We start from the raw sequence: 24,476 nt of genomic DNA, 5'->3' as shown, positions 1-24,476 counted from the left end.
ACCTCTTACCACAAAAACCCTATGAACAGAGTATCCAAAATGCAACACGAAATAGTGATGGAAAATGAGACCCCCCAGGTCAGAAGGCACTCACCGAGCTACTGGGGAAGAACAAGTACGAGTAGCGCTGTGACTAATGATGCAGGTGGGTCAAAGCCCAAAGGAAGCCCAGAGGCTGATGCGCACAGATGTGAAAGGAGAGTCCGGAGTTGTATGACGTACACAATAGGAACATGGAATGTGAGAAGCATGAACCAGGGAAAGTTAAAAATCGTCAAACAAGGAATGTAAAGTGTCAACATTACAATACTTGGCGTGAGTGAATTAAAATGGATGGGAATGGGACATTTCAATCGGGCCACTACAAAATATTTTATGCAGGAAATGAGAAATCAAGAAGAAATGAGGTTGCTTTAATAGTGAGAAGTGATATAGCAAAAGCAATTAGGAGCTACAACACAAGGTCTGAACAAGTTCTATCAATGAGATTAAACGGGAAACCTATTAATATAACCATCATCCAAGTCTATGTGGACATCACCCAATGGTCAATATTGGAATCAAATTGATTATATAATTGGTAGGAGAAGATTATATAATTGAGAGAAGTTCCATACTTTCTGTGAAAACAAGACCAGGAGCAGAGTGTGGTACAGATCTTGATCTGGTAATATCGAAAATCAGAGTAAAGCTAAAGAAGAACAACAAAGCAACCATAATGCCAAAATACAATTTAAATAACATCCCAGAAGAATATAACGATCAAATAAAGAACAGATTTGAGGCTTTAAACTTAGTTGACAGAGAACCAGAAGAACTATGGAGTGAAGACAGAGACACTATCAGGGAAGAATGCAAAAGACAATACCTCTAGTGAAAAAGAGAGAAAGACCTCAATGGATGACTGATGAGACTCTTAAAATGGTTAAAGAGAGAAGGAAAGCAAAAGGAAACACGGTCAGAACCTTAAATGCTGTATCTATACACTAAGACATGGGGTGGGTCAGGGTATCTCCCTCTCAGGAGAGGAAATTTTATTCGAACTGTACCGTTGCTCTTCCACTCTATGTTGTCGAACTGTGTTTATTTGTAATATGATCTGGTTTTTTTAATATGAATTTTGTATCTTCCTTTTACATCTGTTTAATTGTGGTAGCCTATGGCTGTGAACAATAAAGACTTCATTCATTCAGAACCTTAAATGCAATAATACAGCGACTAGTACATAGGGATAGAGAACTATTACAACAGTTATTGTATAGAAATAGAAGAGGATACACTGAAGAACTCTATAACAGAGTGCAAAGATAACAGATTCATTTATGGAGGAACTGTATGATGAAGAACCAGAATGTGAGGTGAAAGCTGCTCTTAAAATACTTGGAAGAAACAAATCACCAGGAACAGATGGCATACCAATAGAGTTGCTACAAGCTACTGAGACTGAATCTGTTCAAATCTTGACAAAAATTTGTCAAGAAATATGGAAAACTAAACAATGGCCCACAGACTGGAAGCGTTCTATATACATCCCAATTCCAAAGAAAGGGGATCCCAGAGAATGCAGTAATTATTGAACTATTACCTTAATATCCCATGCGAGTAAAGTAATGCTCAAGATTCTACAACACAGGCTCTTACCATATATGGAGTGAGAAATGCCAGACGTCCAAGCTGGATTTAGAAAGGAAAGAGGCACCAGAGATCATATTGCAAACATACGTTGGATAATGGAACGGACCAAGGAATTTCAGAAGGAAATCACCCTGTGCTTTATAGATTACAGCAAAGCCTTTGACTGTGTGGATCATGAAAAACTATGGAATGCTTTAAAAGAAATGGGTGTGCCACAGCATCTGATTGTCCTGATGTGCAAGCTATACTCGGCACAAGAGGCTACTTTAAGGACAGAATATGAAGAAACTGATTGGTTCCCAATTGGAAAGGGTATGAGACAGGGGTGTATTTTATCACCCTATTTGTTTAATCTACATGCAGAACATATTATACGGAAAGTGGGATTGGACAAAGATGGTGTGATGGCCTGCTCCACGAGCTAGAGGGAGCCCCAGCTGACGAAGCGTCAAGGCCCCAGCTGACAAAGCGTCAAGGCGAGTTAAGCAGCAGAGCGAAAAGAGGGTAAGTAGCTCCCATTTAGTCCATTATTTAATTGAAGTAAAACAGCTCAGAGCAATAAGTAATAAGGGCAGCCCAAGGTCACCCTGAGCTAGGAGCCAAATCCTGAAAGAACCTATATCTTAGGAGACAGATCCTAGGAGAAGGAAGCGTATAGAAAGCTAGTTTTCAACACCGCCCTAGCAGGAAAGCTTCAGGGGACACTGTAAACAAGGCTAAATTCCAGTCGGAGAGAAGGGGGAAAAGGAAACTCCACCGATACATACAGGGAGAGAGTCAGCTCAGTCCTTGCTAAAAAGGGCAGCTTCAGCCTTCCTGAAACACAACCACAAGCTCTGTTTCCCTAGGTTAAAGAAAGGTCAGGCTGTTCTAGGTGGGAAAACAACAAACACAAAAGACGTGCCTGGAAGGCGCAGCCCCTTGATTAGATTAAAAGCAGCCAAAAGCTTAAACAGCCCCGCCCCTCGCTCAGGAAGGAAGCCTGAGAGAATACTAAAGAGTTAAGCCCCAGCTGATAGCCATCAGCCTCAAGTAACACATCATTGGCTGGCAGCAGTAGCTGGGAGGAACCAGCCACACATATAAAGTCAGAGCACCCTAGCGAGGGAGCCTGCTCCACGAGCTAGAGGGAGCCCCAGCTGACGAAGCGTCAAGGCCCCAGCTGACAAAGCGTCAAGGCGAGTTAAGCAGCAGAGGGAGTTCGGCAGCAGGGCGAGGAGGCCAGGGCCCCCCACTCTGTCCATCTGTTCCCTGACCTCAACTAAACCGCAGTCTCCAACCCATTGACGTAATAAACCTTAAACAAAACTATGCAGGTAACAAGCCAGCAGGGGTGTGGGGGCTTTCCAGTGTTTTGCACCGCCTGCAGCATGTACGACTATCTGCCTGTTGGACAGAAGTCGTGGGTGTGCTCTCGATGCAATGAGCTCATGGCTCTCCGGGAACGACTTCATTTCCTTGAGGCCAAGGTGGCGGACCTGGAAAAGCTGAGAGAGGCAGAGAGGTGTGTGGAGGAGGCCTTCAGGGACATTATAGCTGTGTCCCACTCCAACGATGATAGCTCTCCTGCTATCATGGACAACGATGGTCTCGGGGAAGGAGAGCATCCAGCTGAGGAAGAGGGAAACGATCCCTTAGAAGGGACCCATTCCTTGGGGGATGAACAGCTATCCTCTCGTGCCGAGGATATATCTCCAGGGGGTGGAGGGATCCTTGTAGTGGGTGATTCGATCATTAGGAACATAGACAGTGGGGTGTGTGATGGGCGTGTAGACTGCAAGGTGTTTTGCCTGCCTGGTGCAAAGGTTGCGGATATCGCCCGTCATTTAGATAGTTTGGTAGACAGTGCTGGGAAGGAGTCAGTGGTTGTGGTGCACGTTGGCACCAACGACATGGGGAAATGCAGCCGTGAGGTCCTGGAAGCAAAATTTAGGTTGCTAGGTAGGATGCTGAAAGCCAGGACCTCCAAGGTGGCTTTCTCTGAAATGCTACCGGTTCCACGCGCAGGCCCAGCCAGACAGGCCCAGCTTCGCAGTCTCAATGCGTGGATGAGACGATGGTGTTGGGTGGAAGGGTTTGGATTTGTTAGGCACTGGGGAACATTTTGGGACAAGCCGGGCCTGTACAAAAGGGACGGGCTCCACTTGAACCAGAATGGAACCAGACTGCTGGCACTTAAAATTAAAAAGGTGGCAGAGCAGCTTTTAAACTGACTGAGGGGGGAAACCCGACAGGAGCTGAGAAAGGTCCGGTTCGGAATAAACCTCCCCCCTGGGATAAAAACCAAAGAAATGAGGAAATTTTAAAAGGGGTAGGCCTAGAAGTAGGCATTGTGAGAGCAGGGGCACAGGATATAAATTCAGAAGAGCAAAATTACCACAGGCCTAACCACAAGTGCCAAAGACACTTGAAGAGAGACACTGCTTACAAGTGCCTGTACGCTAATGCTAGGAGCCTGCGAACCAAGATGGGAGAACTGGAGTGCTTGGTCTCAGAGGAGAGCATTGATATAGTGAGCATAACGGAGACCTGGTGGAATGGAGAAAACCAGTGGGATACGGTTATCCCTGGATATAAACTATATCGGAAGGACAGGGAAGGACGTATTGGTGGCGGAGTCACTCTATACGTGAAAGAAGGCATTGAATCCAGCAAGCTCGAAACCCCAAAAGAGGCAGACTCCTCCACAGAATTGTTGTGGGTGGTGATACCATGCCCCAGGAGGGACTTAATACTGGGAACGATCTATCGTCCCCCTGATCAAAATGCTCAGGGAGACCTTGAGATGAGATATGAAATTGAGGAAGCATCCAAACTAGGAAATGTGGTAGTAATGGGTGACTTCAACTACCTGGACATAGACTGGCTGCATATGTGTTCCAGTCATGACAAAGAAGCAAAGTTTCTAGATATTCTAAATGACTATGCCCTAGACCAGTTGGTCATGGAACCGACCAGAGGGACGGCAACCCTGGACTTAATCCTCAGTGGGGACCGGGACCTGGTGCAAGATTTAAGTGTTGTTGAACCGATTGGGAGCAGTGACCACAGTGCTATTAAATTAAACATACATGTAAATGGCCAATTGCCAAGAAAATCCAACATGGTCACATTTGACTTCAAAAGAGGAAACTTCACAAAAATGAGGGGATTGGTAAAAAGAAAGCTGAAAAACAAAGTCCAGAGGGTCACATCACTCGAAAATGCTTGGAAGTTGTTTAAAAACACTATATTAGAAGCTCAACTGGAGTGCATACCGCAGACCAGAAAAGGTACCGCCAGGGCCAAGAAGATGCCAGCATGGTTAACGAGCAAAGTCAAGGAAGCTCTTAGAGGCAAAAAGTCTTCCTTCAAAAAATGGAAGTCTTGTCCGAATGAAGAAAATAAAAAAGAACACAAACTCTGGCAAAAGAAATGCAAGAAGACAATAAGGGATGCTAAAAAAGAATTTGAGGAGCACATTGCTAAGAACATAAAAACCAACAACAAACAATTCTATAAATACATTCAAAGCAGGAGACCATCTAGGGAGACAATTGGACCCTTGGATGATAAGGGAGTCAAAGGTGTACTAAAGAACGATAAGGAGATTGCAGAGAAGCTAAATGAATTCTTTGCATCTGTCTTCACAGTGGAAGATATAGGGCAGATCCCTGAACCTGAACTAACATTTGCAGGAAGGGATTCTGAGGAACTGAGACAAATAGTGGTAACGAGAGAGGAAGTTCTAAGCTTAATGGACAATATAAAAACTGACAAATCACCGGGCCCGGATGGCATCCACCCGAGAGTTCTCAAAGAACTCAAATGTGAAATTGCTGATCTGCTAACTAAAATATGTAACTTGTCCCTTGGGTCCTCCTCCATGCCTGAGGACTAGAAAGTGGCAAATGTAACGCCAATCTTCAAAAAGGGATCCAGAGGGGATCCCGGAAATTCCAGGCCAGTTAGCTTAACTTCTGTCCCTGGAAAACTGGTAGAAAGTATTATTAAAGCTAGATTAACTAAGCACATAGAAGAACAAGCCTTGCTGAAGCAGAGCCAGCATGGCTTCTGCAAGGGAAAGTCCTGTCTCAGTAACCTATTAGAATTCTTTGAGAGTGTCAACAAGCATATAGATAGAGGTGATCCAGTGGACATAGTGTACTTAGACTTTCAAAAAGCGTTTGACAAGGTACCTCACCAAAGGCTTCTGAGGAAGCTTAGCAGTCATGGAATAAGAGGAGAGGTCCTCTTGTGGATAAGAAATTGGTTAAGAAGCAGAAAGCAGAGAGTAGGAATAAACGGACAGTTCTCCCAATGGAGGGCTGTAGAAAGTGGAGTCCCTCAAGGATCGGTATTGGGACCTGTACTTTTCAACTTGTTCATTAATGACCTAGAATTAGGAGTGAGCAGTGAAGTGGCCAAGTTTGCTGATGACACTAAATTGTTCAGGGTTGTTAAAACAAAAAGGGATTGCGAAGAGCTCCAAAAAGACCTCTCCAAACTGAGTGAATGGGCAGAAAAATGGCAAATGCAATTCAATATAAACAAGTGTAAAATTATGCATATTGGAGCAAAAAATCTGAATTTCACATATACGCTCATGGGGTCTGAACTGGCGGTGACCGACCAGGAGAGAGACCTCGGGGTTGTAGTGGACAGCACGATGAAAATGTCGACGCAGTGTGCGGCAGCTGTGAAGAAGGCAAATTCCATGCTAGGGATAATTAGGAAAGGTATTGAAAATAAAACAGCCGATATCATAATGCCATTGTATAAATCTATGGTGCGGCCGCATTTGGAATACTGTGTACAGTTCTGGTCGCCTCATCTCAAAAAGGATATTATAGAGTTGGAAAAGGTTCAGAAGAGGGCAACCAGAATGATCAAGGGGATGGAGCGACTCCCTTACGAGGAAAGGTTGCAGCATTTGGGGCTTTTTAGTTTAGAGAAAAGGCGGGTCAGAGGAGACATGATAGAAGTGTATAAAATTATGCATGGCATTGAGAAAGTGGATAGAGAAAAGTTCTTCTCCCTCTCTCATAATACTAGAACTCGTGGACATTCAAAGCAGCTGAATGTTGGAAGATTCAGGACAGACAAAAGGAAGTACTTCTTTACTCAGCGCATAGTTAAACTATGGAATTTGCTCCCACAAGATGCAGGAATGGCCACCAGCTTGGACGGCTTTAAAAGAAGATTAGACAAATTCATGGAGGACAGGGCTATCAATGGCTACTAGCCGTGATGGCTGTGCTCTGCCACCCTAGTCAGAGGCAGCATGCTTCTGAAAACCAGTTGCCGGAAGCCTCAGGAAGGGAGAGTGTTCTTGCACTCGGGTCCTGCTTGCGGGCTTCCCCCAGGCACCTGGTTGGCCACTGTGAGAACAGGATGCTGGACTAGATGGGCCACTGGCCTGATCCAGCAGGCTCTTCTTATGTTCTTATGTTCTTAAAATTGGAGGGAGAAATATCAATAATTTAAGATATGCAGACGATACCATACTACTAGCAGAAACCAGTAATGATTTGAAATGAATAAAAGAGGAAAACACAAAAGTAGGACTACAGCTAAACTTCAAGAAGACTAAATTAATGACAACAGAAGATTTTACAGTGCCTTGCAAATGTAATCAGACCCCTGACCACTGCTGTCATATTACTGAATTACAAATGGTACACTGTAATTTTGTTCTATATGAGATTTTATTTTGAAACACTGAAACTCAAAATCAATTACTGTAAGGTGACGTTGGTGTTATGTTGGGAAATGTTTGTAAGAAACATAAAAAAACTGTAACTTTAAAGTTGACAATGAGGACATTGAACTTGTAAAGGATTATCAATACCTCGGCACAGTCATTAACCAAAATGGAGACAATAGTCAAGAAATCAGAAGAAGGCTAGGACTGGGGAGGACAGCTGTGAGAGAACTAGAAAAGTTCCTCAAATGCAAAGATGTATCACTGAACACTAAAGTCAGGATCATTCAGACCATGGTATTCCCGATCTCTGTGTGTGGATGTGAAAGTTGGACAGTGAAAAAAGTGGATAAGAGAAAAATCAATTAATTTGAAATGTGGTGTTGGAGGAGAGCTTTGCGGATACCATGGACTTCGAAAAAGACAAATAATTGGGTGTTAGAACAAATTAAACCAGAACTATCACTAGAAGCTAAAATGATGAAACTGAGGTTATACTTTGGACAGATAATGAGAAGACATGATTCACTAGAAAAGACAACAATGCTGGGAAAAACAGAAGGGAGTAGAAAAAGTGGAAGACGAAACAAGAGATGGATTGATTCCATAAAGGAAGCCACAGACCTGAACTTACAAGATCTGAACAGGGTAGTTCATGACAGATGCTATTGGAGGTCGTTGATTCATAGGGTCGCATAAGTCGTGATCGACTTGAAGGCACATAACAACAACATAAAAATACTTTAAAATAAATGTAATAGAGAATATTGTTTTCACCACTGCTGTTGTGCCCCTCCACAGCAGACGTTTTTGTTTGGGTGGCTTCAAACACAACCCAGAAGAATAGCGACAGGAAGCACATACTATTCCCATGGGCCATCTGAAACAATTCTATTTCAGGGCCAAATTCGAGTCACTTTAATTGTACCAAGTCAGGGGCTAAAAAGAAAAAACTCTTGGCATATCGGAATTTTAGGAATGGTGAATTATTTCTGCCTTCCCAGCTGTGATCCCCCCAAAAAACCTGCAGCAATCAGCCTCAGAGAAAGAGCTGTCATTGTCACCCATGGGAGCTTTTTTTCCTGAGGATAACTGGCACACAAGGGAGCCCCCCCTCACAATTTTGTCAGGATTGCCCCTGGGGAGGGAAAGATTGTGGTTCTGATTACTCCCACCCAAGTGAAGAATACATTTTTAAATATCCCCTGCCATTGTTACTAACCATACAATTAAAGTGAAAGCTAATTGCAGAAGAACCTCTGCCATTTGGGACACAATGGTGCCAATGATGCTGAAGTCTCCTCTGCTATTGGAGGCCTACAAATGAGGGATTTTGCCAAACAAACACAACTGGATGTGAGAGGAGGAAAACATATCAAGTAACTTATCCACATGGAAGTGTTTCCATTCAGATAGCTAGCAGAGCCCAGTAGCTAAAAGGCTGAGATGGATCCAGCAATCCCTGGTTCAAGCTGAACCTCAGACATCCATTACCGGAAACCTTTCTGTCTCAGGTCCTCTGTCTGTGATATTGGAATAATAATGGCATAGCCTAGCTTTAAGGATTGCTGTAAGCTTTGCTGAGATGATGTATGCAAAATGTCTTGAATTGAACTCTTCCCAAATGCTAAGTACAAGTGCTTTTGCACAGTCTAAATTTGCAGTTCTCTCCCTCCATACAAGGTGAGATGTCAAACAGCACTAATCAAATTACTCACCCCACCAAACCCTCGGAAGCGTGAAAGGACTTCATTATTGATGAAACAAGCTTGGGCAGGATCAGCCAGGGCCTGGTCCAACAGGTGGTCAATGAAATAGATGCCAGGCTCAACAGTCAGCACCATCCCTTGAGCAAGGACACGGGCAGTTCGCAAACTCCGGAGTCCTGGCAGCTCAATGCGCTCCACACCCTAGGAAAGAATAAAAGGATCCTGAAATTTCATGCTTAAGTTGTTGCTTCTCTGTAGCACAACTTCCCTGCCTGACCCAGCAAGAAGATGACCCTTTCATTCAGGACTGGGGTGTAACGTAACTAAACTGAGCCAGCAAAATTACACCAATTAACCAAAGGCTTTTTCAAAAACCCAGGACTTCACCAAATTGCCTGACCAAGTAATGAGATGGATCTGGAGGGACCTCACTTGGCAAGGCATTCCACAGGGTAGAGACAGGAACACAAAATGCCCCCACCCCTAATTGACACCAGCCTTGCCTCTGGGTGAGGGAGGTGCAGCAGGGAGGGGCGCAACATACAGAACAGGATGGATCCTAAGCTGAAAGTGTACTGGTCTTGCCAGGTGGTGGGGATGGGATGGAAGCTGCAACACATGCACCTCTCTTGCTGAAGACATCTCCTGTCTTCTTCCCACACTTGGAGAGCAGGTCAGCACACCCCCATCTCCCACCTTGCTTCGGTTCAGTGGTTGGTAAAAGCATGACGGTGTGTCCAAAGGTGAGCCAGCATTTGTCCTTCATGAATACCATTCAAAATGTGCATTTGTAATCTGGGCTGCAAGGAAACAATTCTACTGCCAAATTGCTCTCTGCTGCTGGTAATAATACTACTAATAAGGCTCTACAGATAATTTATCTCCTCTGATCAACGGCTGGAAAAACGCCTTGATTTTGAAGGATACGATTGCTCCAACCTGTAAGGCACTCCTTGCCAACCTAGTGCCCTCCAGATGGTTTGGACTACAACTCCCATCAGCCCCAGCCAGCATGTAGGACACATCTGTCAATGGCTATTCACCACAACATGGCTAAATTTGGACCACTGCGTTCAGACAGAGCTGCAGCATTACTCTCACTTCTTCAAAGGGGCAGAATAAACAGAATTAAGCATTCCTAATATTTAACAAGGACAAAAAATTAGTTATGAGTGTATCCAAGGACTGATCTGATAGGATCATAGAATCATAGAATAGTAGTAGAATAGTAGAGTTGGAAGGAGCCTACAAGGCCATCAAGTCCACCCCCCTGCTCAATGCAGGAATCCAAATCAAAGCATTCCTGACAGATGGCTGTCCAGCTGCCTCTTGAATGCCTTCAGTGTCAGAGAGCCCACTACCTCTCTAGGCCATTGGTTCCAGTGTCGTATGGCTCTAACAGTTAGGAGGTTTTCCTGATGTCCAGTCGAAATCTGGCTTCCTGCAATTTGAGCCCATTATTCCATGTCCTGCACTCTAGGATGACCGAGAAGAGATCCCGGCCCTCCTCTGTGTGACAACCTTTCATGTACTTGAAGAGTGCTATCATATCTCCCATCAGTCTTCTCCAGGCTAAGCATGCCCAGTTCTGTCAGTCTCTCCTCATAGGGCTTTGTTTCCAGTCCCCAGATCATCCTTGTTGCCCTACTCTGAACCTGTTCCAGTTTGTCTGCATCCTTCTTGAAGTGCAGAGACCAGAACTGGATGCAGTATTCAAGATGAGGCCTAACCAGTGCTGAACAGAGGGGAACTAGTACTTCACGCAATTTGGAAACTATACTTCTGCTAATGCAGCCTAATATAGCATTTGCCTTTTTTGCAGCCCCATCGCACTGTTGGCTCATATTCAGCTTGTGATCAATGACAATTCCAAAATCCTTCTCACATGTCGCATTGCTGAGCCAAGTATCCCCTATCTTATAACTGTGCATTTGGTTTCTTTTTCCTAAGTGTAGAACTTTGCATTTATCCCTGCTAAATTTCATTCTGTTGTTTTCAGCCCAGTGCTCCAGCCTATCAAGGTCCCTTTGAATTTTATTTCTGTCTTCCACGGTATTAGCTATGCCCCCCAATTTTGTATCATCTGCAAATTTGAAAAGCATGCTCTGTACCTCCTCATCCAAGTCGTTAATAAAAATGTTGAAGAGCACTGTGCCCAGGACAGAGCCCTGTGGTACTCCACTTGTTACTTAAGCCCAGTTTGAGAAGGAATCATTGATAAGCACTCTTTGAGTAAGATTCTGGAGCCAGCTGTGGATCCACCTGATAGTTGTTCCATCCAGCCCACATTTAGCTAGCTTGCTAATCAGAATATCATGGGGCACTTTGTCAAAAGCTTTGCTGAAGTCCAGATATATTATGTCCACAGCATTCCCACAGTCTATAAGGGAGGTTATCCAGTCAAAAAATGCGATAAGATTAGTTTGGCAGGATTTGTTCTTCATAAATCCATGTTGGTTCCTCGTAATCACTGCATTGTTTTCAAGGTGCTTACAGATTGACTGCTTTATAAGCTGCTCCAGAGTTTTTCTAGGGATTGATGTTCAGCTGACTGGTCTGTAGTTCCACGGTTCCTCCTTTTTGCCTTTTCTGAAGATAGGGACAACATTAGCTCTCCTCCGGTCATCCGGCACTTCACCAGTCCTCCATGATTTTGCAAAGATAATAGATAGTGGTTCTGAGAGTTCTTCAACCTGTTTCTTCAATACTCTGGGATGCAGTTTATTGGGCCCTGCCAATTTGAACTCATTCAAAGTGATTAGGTATTCCTTGACCATTTGTCTCTCAGTCTCAAGCTCCAATCTTGCCCCTCCTACTTCGTGTTTCCCGGGAGGGTCACGGATCCTTTTTTGGGAGAAGACTGAGCCAAAGTAGGAATTGAGCACTTCTGCCTTTTCTTTGTCATCTGTTATCATTTTGCCATCCTCATTGAGTAGCTGTGCCACCGTTTCTTTTCTCTGTCTTTTACTATGGACATACCTGAAGAAAGCTTTTTTGTTGCTTTTGGCATCCCTCGCTAACCTCAGCTCATTCTCAGCTTTAGCCTTCCTGACACCATCCCGGCAATTCCGTGATACCTGCCTGGACTCTTCCTTTGTGGCCTGGCCTTCTTTCCACTTTTTGTATGTGTCCTTTTTTGTTTTCAGGTCCTCTCTAAACTTTTTGTGAAGCCACATTGGCTTCTTCTGCTGTTTCCCCCCGTTTTTTCCTTGTTGGTATTGCTTGCCATTGCGCTTTTAGTAGTTCCTTTTTTTAGAAACTCCCACCCATCTTGGACTCCTTTTCTCATTAGGGTGACTTGCCATGGAACAGTACGTAGAATTGTTCTGAGTTTATTAAAATCAGCTTTCCTGAAGTCCAGGGTGCGCGTATGGCTACTCTCAGCTTTTGCTTCTGTTAAAATCAAGAATTCAAGTATGGTGTGGTCACTTTCCCCCAGAGTTCCCATAACTGCCACTTCATCCACCAAATCATCTCTATTGGTTAGAATCAAGTCCAGGATAGCTGATCCTCTGGTTGCTTCCTCCAGTTTCTGTAGGAGAAAGCAGAGCTTGGAAAAGTTACTTTTTTAAACTACAACTCCCATCAGCCCCAGCCAGCATGGCCACTGGATTGGGCTGATGGGAGATGTAGTTCAAAAAAGTAACTTTTCCAAGCTCTGGGAGAAAGTTATCACTCCGGTGTTAGTAGATCTACACTGGCTACCAGTTGTCTACCGGGCCCAATTCAAGATGTTGGTGTTGACCTTTAAAGCCCTATACGGTTTTGGCCCAGTTTATCTAAAGGAGCGCCTCCAGCATCACCAATTATGCCGCCTGACAAGATCAGCCACACAAGACCTTCTCTCGGTCCCACCAGTTAAAACAGCTAGGCTGGTGCGGACCAGAGAGAGGGCCTTCTCGGTCGTGGCCCCCGCCCTCTGGAATTCCCTTCCTTTCGATCTGCGTCATGCCCCCTCCCTGATAGGTTTCCGCCGGGCCTTGAAGACCTGGTTGTTCAGGCAGGCCTATGGGATTTCTGGGATGGGTTAGCTTTTAATGCTGTTTAGCTTAATTATTGAATGTGGTTTTCTGGTTTTATATTGTATTTTATTGTGTCAGTGTACGTCGCCTAGAGTGACCGTTAATTCGGCCAGATAGGCGACTCATAAATAAAATATTATTATTATTTATTATTATCTCCAACACAAGTCAGAAATTTATTGGAGGGGCCATGTTTGGCAGAATCTGTCTCCCAACAGATATTGGGATAATTGAAATCCCCCATTACTACTACATCATGCCTCCTCGAAACACTGGCAATTTGCATTTCAAAAGTTACATTCTCGTCTTCTCTTTGATTGGGTGGTCAGTAATAGACTCCAAGCACCACATTCCTTTTATTACTTGCCCCATTAATTTTAATCCAGATACTCTCGGTGGAGCTACCAAGCTGATCTTCCTGAATTTCTGTGCAGGGATATATATTTTTAACATATAGCACGACTCCACCTCCCTTTTTATTCCTTCTGGGTGTTTTTAAACAAGTTATATCCTTCAATTGCTGTATTCCAGGATGAAAAGGAGAGGGTGGCAATAGCTCAGAGAGAGAGAATGAGAAGGAACCTGTCTAATTCTTTTGTTGTACCTTGGGCTACAGCCTCATCCCACCCCAATACATTAAAGAGCTAAGAGTGCCTAGTCTCGTGGATTAATGCAGTTCATGATCTAGAAACGATTAAATTAGTGGCTAGTCCCTTGGGCAATTGGCCATCTCTATTTTAAAAACAAACCCACAGATGTTTGAAACAAAGGCAGAACACAACCGGCTTCTTTTGGATCCATCATTGTTAAATCACTTTACGCATCACCTCAGTCTTAATTATCCATTTCTACTGCCCAGATGCAATGTCAGGGCCAGACTCAGCCAAAAGGCAGGACACCAGAATTGAGGAGGGACCTGAAGGCGGGAGTGTAATTGTGGGGGTGGGATGCACATGATTCTGGGGCAGGGCGGGGGGAGCAGCAATTTCCCTAGTTACACTCTTCCCATTTACAGTGCCGTACAAAAGTAATCAGACCCCTGACCAATGCTCTTATATTACTGAATTACAAATGGTACATTGTAATTTTGTTCTGTGTATTTTATTTTGAAATACTGAAACTCAAAGTCAATTATTGTAAGGTGACATTGGTTTTATGTTGGGAAATGTTTGTAAGAAACCTAAAAAAAATGAAGCATGTTGTGTGCGTAAGTATGCAATCCCTGTGCTGCAGAAGCTCCCAATTTACACAGATGAAAGAAATTGCCCTATCGAGGACACAGTTACCTTACCATTGGGCTCCACCTGTGAACTATTAAGGGTGCTGTCACATTGTCAGGATAAAAACCCCACTGTTGAAGGATTGTTGGTCAGGCTGTAGATTGGAAAGAAAATGAAGACCAAAGAGCATTCTACAGAAGTGAGAGATAATGTAATACAAATGCATAGATAAGGAAAAGGGTACAGAATAGTATCCAAGTGTTTGGATATCCCAGTGAGCACAGTTAGATCACTACTCAGGAAGTGGAAGCTGCATCACACCACTCAGGCACTGCCAAGGAAAGGCCATCCCTCAAAACTCTGCACTCGAACAAGAAGGAGACTTGTGAGAGAAGCCACAGAGAGGCCAACAATCACTTTGAAGGAGCTGGGAGTGGACTAATGGTGCACCAGACAACCATATCAAGAGCTCTGCATAACACTGGCCTGTATGGGAGGGTGGCAAGAAAGAAGCCGTTACTCAAAAAGTACCAACTGAAAGCACATCTGGAGTTTGCCAGAAAGCAGGAGAGTGCCCCAGCTATGATGTGGGAAGAGGTTTTGTGGTCAGATGAGACCAAGAGAGAGCTTTCTAGCCAAAGCTCAAAGCGCAATGTGTGGTGCAAACCTAACACTGCCCATGCCTCAAGACACACCATCCCTACAGTGAAGTATGGTGGTGGCAGCATCATGCTGTGGGGATGCTTCTCATCAGCAGGGACTGGGCATCTTGTTAAAATTGGAAGGAAGAATGGATGGAGAAAAATACAGGGAAATACTGCAAGAGAACCTGCTTCAGTCCACTAAAACACTGAAGCTCAGGAGGAAATTCCCTTTTCAGCAGGACAATGATCCCAAGCACAAGGCCAGAGCAACATTGGAGTGGCTCAAGAACAAAAAGGTGAATGTCCAGCAGTGGCTCAGTCAGAGTCCTGATCTCAATCCCATTTAGGGTCTGTGGCGCTCTTTGAAAATTACTGTCCACAAGCGACGTCCAACCGACCTGAATGACCTGGAGTGAATCTACCAAGAATAATGGGGCAAAATCCCTCCAACACTGTGCAAAGCTGGTACATACCTACCCCAAAAGACTTAAAGCTGTTATTGCGGCAAAAGTGGCTCTACCAAATATTAATGTGTGGGGGTTGAATACTTATGCAAGCAACGTGTTTCAGTTTTTTCTGTTTCTTACAGACATTTCTCAACATAAAACCAATGTCACCTTACAATAATTGATTTTGAGTTTCAGTGTTTCAAAATAAAATATCATACAGAACGAAATTACAATGTACCATTTGTAATTCAGTAATATGAGAGCATTGGTCAGGGGTCTGATTACTTTTGCAAGGCCCTGTATGTCATTCACTTACTGAGCAGGGCAGAAAGGGTTAAGGAAGAGAGGCAATTTGGAGAGCCCTTGGAGAGAGGACCTGGCAAGTCAGTCAAGCTGCATTCAAAAGGCAATCTCTACAGCTCTAGATAATGCAGTGTTGCATATTCCTTTGTATGTGGAGGCATATTGTTATGTTTTTGGGATTTCCTCTCCTGGGAAGTGTGTCTGGCTACTCTCCCCCTTCAGAACTCTTGTGAGAAGATACCCTTTCCCAGGAAGGCTTTAAAACAAGGGTGGGACACCACTGGCCTAGGGACCAAATGCAGCCTTCCAGGACTTTAGAGTTGGTCCTTGGAACTCTCCCCAGCCATACCCACTCCTGGCCCTGCTTTGAATCCTAGAATTGTAGAGTTGGAAGGGGCCAATGAGGTCATCAAGTTCAACCCCCTGCTCAATGCAGGAATCCAAATTAAAGCATAGTTTGCATCATCTTTAAGTGTTTTTGCCTGGCTGGAATGTGTTCTCGGACACTTCCTTGCCTGGGTGGAGGACAAAGAGGGGTGTGTGTGAGTATATGTATAGAAACTAGCCTACTGTACAAAGGTAAAATAAACATTCATTATTGTGTCAATGTTTGTCTCTGGCTCACACACCACTGGCATGTGGCCCTTGAGAGGTTGCCCAGAACAGTACAGTACAGTAGCTCTGAGGCTGAAAAAAAGGTCCCCATTCCTGCTTAAGAATTTCTGGAGAAATAGTGCACTGGCGTTCCTGTCTTGCTTGACTTGCATTCTGGCAGATTGTGCAGTTAATGCCTTTTTTTTTTAAAAGGTCACTTACATATTATGTTGTTGCTTCAGGATTTTAAAGCCTGGTAAAGGGCTGGCAAAATGCTACACACACTTTCATAACTAAGCACACAAATCTAGCTGTTTGACGGTGGTGGGAGGATACATGGATATTTTCTGCCCTGAGAGACAGAGGTGTATGGGCTTGATCTTTTCCAGATGTTTTGATCCCTTTTTGCAATCCACAAAAGAAACGTTCCAATACTGACCTCCGGGTAGCCTCCCACATCATGCACATCGATTCCAAGGAGGTGGCCAAGCCCATGGGGCATAAACAAGGCACCCAAATGAACCTTCACCATGTCATCAACACTGCCTCGGAGGATGCCAATTTTTGTGAGCTCTTCCAGATGGACTCGGTCCGCCAGACGGTGCATGTCAGGCCAGGCGATTCCTGGGAGGGGGGAAGTAACAGCCATCATTAACTCTTAAGATGTCTTACTTATTTATTTAAAATAAAACAGCAGCAGAAATGTGCCCACCTGACTTGGCTTAACGTTCAAAAACAAAAATTATTATGTTTTTTACAAATGATATTTTAAATAATAATTAAAAACATTACTCAGCAAACAAACAGAAGAAAAATGAGAAATGAAGACATTTAGAGTTTTCCTTTTTTCAAAAACAGACATTAGATACCTTTGCTTTAATCAGGGGCGAGGAACCTACAGCTCTCCTGATGTTGGTGGAGTACAATTCCCATTATCCCTGACAGTTGGCCATGCAGACGGCTGGGAGTTGGAGCCCCAATAACATCTGGACGGCCACCAGTTCCTCACTATTGCATCAGAACAGCTAAGTCGTAGTACAGCCCCCTCACAGTCTGAGTGGTGCACTGATGTGCCCCTTGCCCCATCATTTGGGAACGATGTTGGACTTGGAGCGGGGAGACCTGGACATAAACTCAGCCACAAAGCTCAGTGGCAGCTCTGAACCAGAAATGGATCCTTTCAGCTTTAATTGACCCACAGAGTTATTTGGAGGATAAAATGGGACAAGCTTCACAAACATGCCCTTAAGCTACCTAAAGAATCATAGAATAGAGTTGGAAGGGGCCTACAAGGCCACTGAGTCCAACCCTGTGCTCGATGCAGGAATCCAAATCAAAGCATCCCCGACAGATGGCTGTCCAGCTGCCTCTTGAAGGCCTCCAGCGTCGGACAGCCCACTACCTCTCTAGGTAATTGATTCCATTGCCGTATGGCTCTAACAGGAAGTTTTTCCTGATGTCTAGTGGAAATCTGACTTCCTGCAACTTGAGCCCATTATTCCATGTCCTGCACTCTGGGACGATCGAGAAGAGATCCTGGCCCTCCTCTGTGTGACAACCTTTCATGTACTTGAAGAGTGCTATCATATCTCCCATCAGTCTTCTCTTCTCCAGGCTAAACATGCCCAGTTCTTTCAGTCTCTCCTCATAGGGCTTGGTTTCCAGTCCCCTGATCCTCCTTGTTGCCCTCCTCTGAACCTGTTCCAGTTTGTCTGCATCAAAGTGTAGAGATCAGAACTGGATGCAGCACTCAAGATGAGGCCTAACCAGTGCTGAATAGAGGAGAACTAATACTTCACGCGATTTGGAAACTATACTTCTGCTAATGCAGCCTAAAATAGCATTTGCCTTTTTGCAGCCCCATCACACTGTTGGCTCATATTCAGCTTGTGATCAATGACAATTCCAAGATCCTTCTCACATGTCGTATTGCTGAGCCAGGTATCCCCCATCTTATAACTGTGCATTTGGTTTCTTTTTCCAAAGTGTAGAACTTTGCATTTATCCCTGCTAAATTTCATTCTGTTGTTTTCAGCCCAATGCTCCAGCCTACCAAGGTCCCTTTGCATTTTGTTTCTGTCTTTCACGGTATTAGCTATGCCCCCCAATTTTGTATCATCTGCAAATTTGATAAGCATGCTCTGTACCTCCTCATCCAAGTCGTTAATAAAAATGTTAAAGAGCACTGGGCCCAGGACCGAGCCCTGTGGTACCCCACTTGTTACTTAAGCCCAGTTTGAGAAGGAATCATTGATAAGCACTCTTTGAGTAAGATTCTGGAGCGAGCTGTGGATCCACCTGATAGTTGTTCCATCCAGCCCACATTTAGCTAGCTTGCTAAGCAGAATATCATGGGGCACTTTGTCAAAAGGTTTGCTGAAGTCGGGATCTATTATGTCCACAGTATTCCCACTGTCTACAAGGAAAGTTACCCGATCAAAGAAAAGGTACAAGGATACAAAAGCAATAAATGAAAGGACGGGCAGCACAATCCAAATGACGGGGAGCTGGCGGGACAGGTGATGGGTGGAGGAGGAGCTGGCGAAAAGCTCTGCTGCATCCACCTCCCATTTGGGAGCTGCCGGCCTGGCTGAATATCAGCTGTATTGGGAGTTGCACACAGGATCAGGCAGAGAAGAACCAGTTCCCATGAACAGGCCTGCCGGGGAGTAAGCGGTCCCCATAGGCCACCACAGGAATATTTTTACTGCGCCAACCTATTAGCCGGTGGAATTCTCATGGGGATTGGGACCCACGGCCCCCTGGAACGCTCCATTTTTGGGGCTACTGCTGACTTCCACTGGCTCTCCGTCAGCCAGATTGGCTGTCCCTGGCAGACCCACCCCCAGCAGTGCTGGCAGGGTCTTGGCAGTGGCGCGGCTCAGCCAGAATAGGGGTCGCTGGGAGCCTGCCAGCTCAGCTGGGGATCTGCCACATCCACCTCCTCCCAGCCTGGCGCAGACAGGGCTTGGATTGTGCCCTCAGTAAATTAACGCAATCTGTATTATTTATTTATTTATTTATTATTTCAATTTATATACCGCCCTTAGCAGAATAGCTCTCAGGGCGGTGAACAAACAAGATAAAATACAATATATCATAATAAAAATCATAAAAACATATACAAACAAGCAACAAAAAAACACTACAAAAACACAATACGACAAAAATTAAAAAATACGGATTAAAAGATTAAAATGGTTAAGAAAATTAAAATGCCTGGGAGCATAAAAAGGTCTTTACCTGGCGCCGAAAAGATAGAAGTGTAGGCGCCAGGCGTACCTCTTCGGGGAGGCTGTTCCACAACTCAGGGGCCACCACAGAAAAGGCCCTAGATCTAGTAACCACCCTCCGGGCTTCCCGATGGGTTGGTACCCGGAGGAGGGCCTTAGATTCTGAACGAAGTGAACGGGTAGGTTCGTATCGAGAGAGGCGTTCCACAAGGTATTGAGGTCCCACGCCCTGTACTTGTTTTATTCCCCATCCTTAGAAATGGGGGGGCAGACTAGAGGGGAGAAATGGATGATTCTTTCTAACTTACTGTTCATGGTCCCCAGAAGGTGCACAATTTAAGGAAACCCTTCCTCACCCTCATATGAAGGAGCACAGAAATCCCACATCCTCTCTTAGGCCAATGTATCAATCTGCTCGTCCAGCCCTGTCCTCCATTGTGGATAATGAGGTCTAAATGTTCTCTCTCCAACAAGGGACCTTCCCCCTCACCCCGCCCATAAACATCAAATCCACAAAACTGCTGTCATTTGTTTTGATATTGTATTTTGAAGATTTCTTTTAAAACGTAAAGGCAGGATATAGTTTAAAAAAAATAAAGTCACTCACTCATTTACCCTGGGCTTGTTTACCTCAGGTTATTTACAATAACGTGGTATATTTTGTGAAGATCCAGGCCAGCTTTTCTCAACCTGGTGCTCTCCATATGTTTTGGAGTACAACTCCCATCAGCCCCAGGCTGTGCTTTCATCAACTGCAGCATCACACATACGGCTGGGGTGGCTGGGGCCGATGGGAGTTGTAGTCCAAAACGTGGAGGGCACCAGGTTGGTGAAGGCTGTTTCAGACTACACAAACTAAAGGCTACTGCCCCTCCCCATCCCTCCCTGCTTGCTCTCCATCTCTCTCTTTTACTGCAGACTTTCATCTTGCCAAGTGGCTGGGAGACATTCGCTATGCATCCAGTGCAGATGTGCAGAAAACGGTCACCTGCAAGTTTACTTTCCTTCTCTACAACGAGCAATTAACACACCTGCAAGTTTAGTTGAATGCACCTATCTTTTCCCGATTAAAGCATCCTCCAGCAGCTAGCAAATCCCCCTATCCTAATTTTATTCAGCTAACTGACCATACTCCTAGCACAAACCAGTAATGATCTGAAATGAACGCTGATGAAAGTTAAAGAGGAAAGCGGAAAAGCAAGACTACAGCAGAACGTCAAGAAGACTAAAGTAATGACAACAGAAGATTTATGTAACTTTAAAGTTGACAATGAGGACATTGAACTTGTCAAGGATTATCAATACCTTGACACAGTCATTAACCAAAAGGGAGACAATAGTCAAGAAATCAGAAGAAGGCTAGGAGTGGGGAGGGCAGCTATGAGAGAACTAGAAAAGGTCCTCAAATGCAAATACGTATCACTGAACACTAAAGTCAGGATCATTCAGTCCATGATATTCTCGATCTCTATGTATGGATATGAAAGTTGGACAGTGAAAAAAGTGGATAAGAGAAAAATCAAGTCATTTGAAATGTGGTGTTGGAGGAGAGCTTTGTGAATACCAGGGTGTTAGTAGTGGTTAAGGTGCTGGACTACGACCTGGGAGACCAGAGTTCGATTCCCCACACAGCCATGAAGCTCACTGGGTGATCTTGGGCCAGTCACTGCCTCTCAGCCTCAGAGGAATGGTAAACCTCTAAATACCGCTTACCATGAAAACCCTATTCACAGAGTCACCATAAGTCGGAATTGACTTGAAGGCAGTCCAGAACAAATTAAACCAGAACTATCACTAGAAGCTAAAATGATGAAACTGAGGTTATCATACTTTGGACACATAATGAGAAGACATGATTCACTAGAAAAGACAATAATGCTGGGAAAAACAGAAGGGAGTAGAAAAAGAGGAAGGCCAAACAAGAAATGGACTGATTCCATAAAGGAAGCTACAGATCTGAACTTACAAGGTCTGAAGAGGGTGGTTTATAACAGATGCTATTGGAGGTCGATGATTAATAGGGTCACCCTAAGTCGAAATTGACTTGAAGGCACATAACAACAACAAACTGACCATTAAAAAATTCTAAGAACTTATCCTAAAAACACTCCAAAATCTGCTGGTAAACTACTTTTCAGCAAGTTGTGGTGATATAAAACACATTGTTGTCTTTGTCATGTGCGCTGCACACTGTTGAGCACATGAAGGGATCTTTCTCATTGGCTGCCATCACACTGCAGCGGCTTCTTTTGCTGCTTTTTTTCACCACAGGGGATTGAGTCATTCCCAACAGGACAGTTGCCAAACTAAGGTAACTGGGGCAAAGGTTTAGCAACTAACACTATCCTTGTTCAGATTTGGCAGGCTCATGTGCAAGTCAGCAGTTTTTAAATCCAAGAGGCACTCCAAATTTAAATTTGCTTTACCCCACTTGGTGGGAGAGACAGCTTTGGGGAATGGGGTGTATCTTGCCTGAATTATGGTACCTTTTTTTACAAACAAAGAGTGCTGTGCATTTAAAGAGGGAGGAATACTCCCATAGCTCAGCACCAATAAAAACCTACCCTTGTCATACATCTCTGGAACAAAGGCCAGTAGCGTGCAGTTGGGCAACACAGCTGTTCATCATTACCACTGCACCTAAATGTGAACATCTCAAGGACGCTTGCATGCCAGCAAGGTCCCAGGAGTGATAACAACAATATAAAAAAGGCATCTGGAAAGAGAACCGTTTTTACTTGCCTTCTAGAGGAGTCAAGGGAGAAGACCACAGAATCATAGCTGGGGAACGACAGGCTCTTGTAACCACCTGCTATCCCTTGGAGAATGAGGACATGGACAGACAAATCTACTTAGAAGATCTGTTTGCACCAACAGAGTTGGACTTACTATTAAGCAGCGTGAAGTATCTTTTATTTATTGCATTTCTGACCCGCTCTTCACCATAAAGGTCCCAGGGCAGATTACATATTAAAGTAAGTTAAAACAGTTTACAATCAGAAGGATAGGCTGGGTCCTAAAATATATGTCATATAAGCCATAATTGTTGGACTATGAACTGGGAGACCAGGATTCAATTCCCCACTCAGCCATGAAGCTCACTGGGTGACCTTGGGCCAGTCATTGCCTCTCCGCTTAACTTACCTCACAGGGTTGCTGTGAGGATAAAATGGAGAGAGGGGGAAAAACATGTACAGCACCTTGAGATCCTTGGAGAAAAGCTGGAATATAAATGCAATAATAAATAAACAAATAAATACCACTTTTTGCTTGCCCAGATGTTGATGTGTGTGTGTGTGTAGAACTTCTGACTTTTGCATAATTACTGTTTTGCACCCTACTGTCCAAAAAGTAAGCCTGGATGAGGAACTCTGAGGGCCCTCCAGACGCTGCTGGATTGTTTCAGCCCCATCCAGCATGGTCAATGATCAGAGAAGATAGGAGCTGGGAGTCCAGCAACATCTGGGAAGCCCTCACAGGTTGCCCACTCCTGGCTTAATATCTCTGTTACGTAAAGGGGGGAGTGAACTTGGAACAGGCAGATGGAGAATGAAAGCGGTGGGTGGGCTGCCAGACCAGAATGGATATGTTAAATAACAGGAGGGGGCAGTCTTTAGCGGACAGGGGTGAGGACCATGGACTGTCACATTTAGTCCTGACCTGGTACCAGAGATGGAGTCCTCAGAAGATGAATCATACACCCCACAGGTCGAAGACCTTGAGGAGCAAGGAGGGTCCTCTAGAACCAATGCTCAGAACCCCCCTTGAGGGGCTCTCGACATGTGTGTGGGAGGTGAGAACTGCTGAAGAACCCTTGAGGCTATCAGAGGAGGAGGTGCCCCCAGTCTTTGAGAACACCAATTCTAGAGTGAAGACCACTGACACAGAGTAGTTGCAGTTTGTGAGTAAGCAATCCCTGAAACGCCTTCACTACCTGCAGCTGTGGTTAGGGTGCAGTGTAGGAGGCCAGAGTCTATCAGACTCCCTTTTAAGCCTTCTATCTGGTGGAAACAACACAGGTCTCTGGCTCTTTGCTCCCGAGTCTAGTTCCCCCAACTTACTGTGTTGTACCTTGCCTGAACTCCATGGGATATTAACCATGGACTGACCTTATTGCCTGACCTTGCTCCAGATTACGTTTTGGACTTAGACTTCATTCTCTGTGCTTCAGTTTGTAAGCCTGCAACCTTGCCCTCCTGGGTGAGTATTTTCCTAAGAGCCCTATACCTCCTGGGATTGGGACACTAAACCCTGACGGCATCCACTGGAGCATGGCATGGGCCTATCTGAACAAAGTATTCCAAGATTTACAAGAGAGGCGGCTAACCTGTGCAGTGCAACTTCCATCATACATGACCATTGGTCAGACCAGCTGGAGCTGATAGGAGGTGAAGTCCAACAACATTTCATAGAATCATAGAATAGTAGAGTTGGAAGGGGCCTATAGGGCCATCAAGTCCAAACCTCTGCTCAATGCAGGAATCCAAATCAAAGCATTCCCGACAGATGGCTGTCCAGCTGCCTCTTGAATGCCTTCAGTGTCGGAGAGCCCACTACCTCTCTAGGTCATTGGTTCCAGTGTCGTATGGCTCTAACAGTTAGGAGGTTTTCCTGATGTCCAGTTGAAATCTGGCTTCCTGCAACTTGAGCCCATTATTCCATGTCCTGCACTCTAGGATGACCGAGAAGAGATCCCGGCCCTCCTCTGTGTGACAACCTTTCATGTACTTGAAGAGTGCTATCATATCTCCCATCAGTCTTCTCCAGGCTAAGCATGCCCAGTTCTTTCAGCCTCTCCTCATAGGGCTTTGTTTCCAGTCCCCAGATCATCCTTGTTGCCCTACTCTGAACCTGTTCCAATTTGTCTGCATCCTTCTTGAAGTGCGGAGACCAGAACTGCAGTATTCAAGATGAGGCCTAACCAGTGCTGAATAGAGGGGAACTAATACTTCACGTGATTTGGAAACTATACTTCTGTTAATGC

The 24,476-nt window shown here is 44.6% G+C and overlaps 1 protein-coding gene across 5 annotated transcripts in view; it reads right to left on the bottom strand.

The window, feature by feature from the left end:
• Positions 1-24,476, bottom strand: part of PEPD (peptidase D) — a 258,003-nt gene that overhangs the window by 10,053 nt on the left and 223,474 nt on the right. For all 5 annotated transcript variants that reach the window (XM_061593983.1, XM_061593985.1, XM_061593981.1 and 2 more), the window contains 2 exons: positions 16,699-16,883; positions 9,037-9,228 (listed from right to left, as the gene is read on the bottom strand). In XM_061593983.1, coding sequence (XP_061449967.1) covers positions 9,037-9,228; positions 16,699-16,883 — 377 coding nt within the window. The remainder of the gene's footprint in view (positions 1-9,036; positions 9,229-16,698; positions 16,884-24,476) is intronic.

Source organism: Rhineura floridana, chromosome 13, assembly GCF_030035675.1.
Source record: "Rhineura floridana isolate rRhiFlo1 chromosome 13, rRhiFlo1.hap2, whole genome shotgun sequence".
Lineage (NCBI taxonomy): Eukaryota > Metazoa > Chordata > Lepidosauria > Squamata > Rhineuridae > Rhineura > Rhineura floridana.
This window is presented reverse-complemented; position numbering and strand designations above follow the sequence as displayed.